Source organism: Rhincodon typus, chromosome 48 (assembly GCF_021869965.1).
Source record: "Rhincodon typus isolate 14 chromosome 48, sRhiTyp1.1, whole genome shotgun sequence".
Lineage (NCBI taxonomy): Eukaryota > Metazoa > Chordata > Chondrichthyes > Orectolobiformes > Rhincodontidae > Rhincodon > Rhincodon typus.
Window position 1 is genome coordinate 2017077 of NC_063379.1, and position 3355 is coordinate 2020431.

The following is a 3355-nucleotide window of genomic DNA, read 5'->3' on the forward strand; positions in this document are numbered from 1 at the left end:
GAGAGAAAAAGAGAGAGAGCAAGTAAGAAAGAGAGAGAGAGACAGAGAGAGAGAGAACGAGAGAGAGCAAATGAGAGAGAGAGAGAGAACGAGAGAGAAAGGGAGAGAGACAGAGAGAGAGACAGCAAGAGAGAAAGAAAGAGAGAGAAAAAGAGAGAGAGATTGAGAGAGAGCGAGAGAGAAAAAGAGAGAGAGACAGAAAGAGCGAGAGAACAAGGGAGAAGAAGAGAGGGAGCGAGAGAGAGAGAGTGAGAGAAAGAAGGAGAGAAAGAGCACGACTGGGATAACATTTTGAGTCCAGTCTAACTTCTCTTCAGACTCTAATCCTGAAGAAGAGTTGTACTGGACTCGAACTGATTTCTCTCAGCGGATGCTGCTGGAATGCGAATAAAACCAAAATGCTGGACACTGAACCGAATCAAAACCGAACGGCACTCCTGAGGAAGTCAAACAGGACTGGGAATATCAGCTCCATTTCTCTCCTTCCCCCTTACATGCGTAGGGAGTGTGTGGGCACCAAACTCCATCTGCAAGGTTCCTGATGAAAGCACCATCGCAGGCTGGGTCTCAAACGGAGACGAGATAGAATACAGGGAAGAGACGGAGTGCTTGGTGGCGCGGTTTAAAGATTAACAATCTCTCCCTCTCAATGTCACCAAAACGAAGGAGCTGCTCACTGACTTCAGGAAGCGGAGTGGGGGGCACGCCCCTGTCTGCATCAACTGGAGATGAGGTGGGGATAGTCGAGACTGTCAAGTTCCTGGGAGTGAGGGCCAGCGACAATCTGTCCTGGTCCACCCATGCTAAAGCTACAGTCAAGAAAGCACAGAAACGCCTCTACTTCCTCAGGAGGCTAAGGAAACTGGGCACAGCCACAAGGACCTGCACCAGCTCTTACAGATGCACCGTGGAAAACATCCTGTCCGATGCATCGCAGCTTGGAAAGGCAACTGCACAGGACCGCAAGAAACTACAGAGAGTCACGAACACAGCCCACAAACCAGCCTCGCATCCACAGACTCCATCTGCACTTCCAATGCGTCAGGGATATAATCCAAGCCCCCTCCGACCCCGGTTACAATCTCTTCCGTCGGGCAGACGATACAAAAGATTAAGCACACGCGCCAACAGATTCAAAAATAAGCTTCTGCCCTGCTGCTATGAACGGGCCTCTCGCATCTTAAATTTAACGTTGATTTCGCTTTCTGTGCACCGTCTCTGCGGCTGCAGCATTGTATTCCTCGCTCTGCTCTGTCACCCTAGTGCACTTTGTATGGATGATCTGCACAGAAAACAAAGCGTTTCACTGTACCTCGGGACAAGTGACAACAATAATAAATCGAAAACAAAAATTGCTGCTGAGTTTCTCCAGCATTTACTGCTGTCATTTCAGATTCCCAATTCCTGCAGTATTTTGCTTTTATTTAAGGGGTTGAGTGGAACTGAGTGCAGAGAAGTCTAAGATGCTGCATTTGATTTCATTTATTGTAGTCACATGTACCGAAGTACAGTGAAAAGCTTTGTATTGCGAGCAGTACAGGCAGATCATTGCAAATAAGGACATACAGATCATACGGTGCTTAGACAGAGAGAGCGAGGCATATAAGATTACAGCTGCACAGGAGGTACACAAAGCAAGATCAACATCAGTAAGATCACATTATTTGAAGTTAGAGAAGTCCATTCAGCAGCCTAATAATGGCCAGGAAGAAGCTGTTCCTGAACCGTTGGTGCATATGTTCAGGCTTCTGTATCTTCTGGAAGAGAGTGGGTAGGAGGGGTCTTTGATGAGCGAGCCATGTAAGTGGAGTCTGTAGATGGAAGGTCGGCTTCCGCGATGGTCTGGGCTGTGCACACCACCTTCTGCAGTTTGTTACGGTCCTGGGCAGAGCAGTTGCTGTACCAGGCTGTTGTGCACAGGGACAGTATGCTTTCTATGGTGTGTCTATAGAAGTTGGTGAGGGTCCTTATGGATACGCCAAATTTCCTGAGCCGTCTGAGGAAGAAGAGGCATTGCTGTGCCTCCTTGACTATCGCATCTACGTGGGAAATCCAGGACAGGTTGTCGGTCATCGTCACTGTTGAAACTTGACACTCCACCCTCTCAACCTCTGCTCCATTGATGGAGAGGGGGATGTGCTCTCCTCCTTTCTTTCTGAAGTCAATGATCAGTTCTTTAGTTTTGCCGGCACTGAGAGAGAGAGAGAGGTTGTTATAATTTCCTCGGAAAGGATAAGTGAGAGGCAACGTGGGGCACTGGGTGGGCACAGACCCAGAGACCAGTGGGAGCAATTGATCTCAGCGAGAGGACACTGACAGAGGGGTCAGCGCAACGGACAGGGTTATCAGCTTTGTGAAATGAGACACTGCGTACAACAGCTACAGAGCTCCGGCTCGGACACAAATGAAATAATATATCAAGGCAACCAACGCACCCCTAAAATTTTGGGCTTTCCTTCCAGAAACTTCTCAACCATTAGGGGCCTCTTGCCTGCCCCAGATTTGGATTTCCTTGGATCCCTGGTTCCGCGAGTCGGCATTGGCTCAGGGTGTTCCGTAGGCACATGGTCCGGCTCCGGGGATATTAAAGTAGCTCCTTCCACGTCAAGGGGAGGTGACAATAGCAGCGACTGCACGACAAACAAAAGGCAACAGATCAAAGGGGAAATAAAAATAACAGGACACAGGACGTAATCCACAAGGCATGGGAAGGAAGGTACGGGGAGTAAAGAGGGTAGAGGGAGCTTTACTCTGTATCTAACCCCGTGCTGCTCCTGTCCTGGGAGTGTTTGATGGGGGACAGTGTAGAGGGAGCTTCACTCTGCATCTAACCCCGTGCTGTCCCTGTTGTGGGAGTGTTCGATGGGGGGACAGTGTAGAGGGAGCTTTACTCTGTATCTAACCCCGTGCTGTCCCTGTTGTGGGAGTGTTTGATGGGGGGACAGTGTAGAGGGAGCTTTACTCTGTATCTAACCCCGTGCTGCTCCTGTCCTGAGAGTGTTTGATGGGGATAGATATATTTGATCAGAGTAATCATTACCAACAAGAGCAGATTGTACCTGGCCCATTTCTGGTTTCCAGGAGCGAAGGACCTCATAGACGCTGATAGAGATGATGATACACAGTACCGTCCCACTCAGTGTCAGCAGGTAAAAGATCGGAACATACACATACAGCATTTTCTGTTGGAAACAAAATGTTAGAAGAATTAACATGTTCTCCTTGCTTTGTCACACATGAAATTGAGGAGGCCATTCCTCCCCTTCTCCAACCTGTCCTGCAGGAACAGGAGGCCATTCAGCCCCCTACTCCAGCCTGTCCCACAGGAACAAGAGGAGGCCCATTCAGCCCCCTT

General features: G+C 49.1%; 1 protein-coding gene across 1 annotated transcript in view; it reads right to left on the bottom strand.

Annotated features, from left to right (window-relative positions):
- Positions 1-1186: 1186 nt before the first annotated feature.
- Positions 1187-3355, bottom strand: part of LOC109938782 — a 14648-nt gene continuing 12479 nt past the window's right edge. The window contains exons 6-8 of the mRNA XM_048620745.1: positions 3060-3182; positions 2436-2630; positions 1187-1282 (exon numbers count right to left, since the gene is read on the bottom strand). Coding sequence (XP_048476702.1) covers positions 1187-1282; positions 2436-2630; positions 3060-3182 — 414 coding nt within the window. The remainder of the gene's footprint in view (positions 1283-2435; positions 2631-3059; positions 3183-3355) is intronic.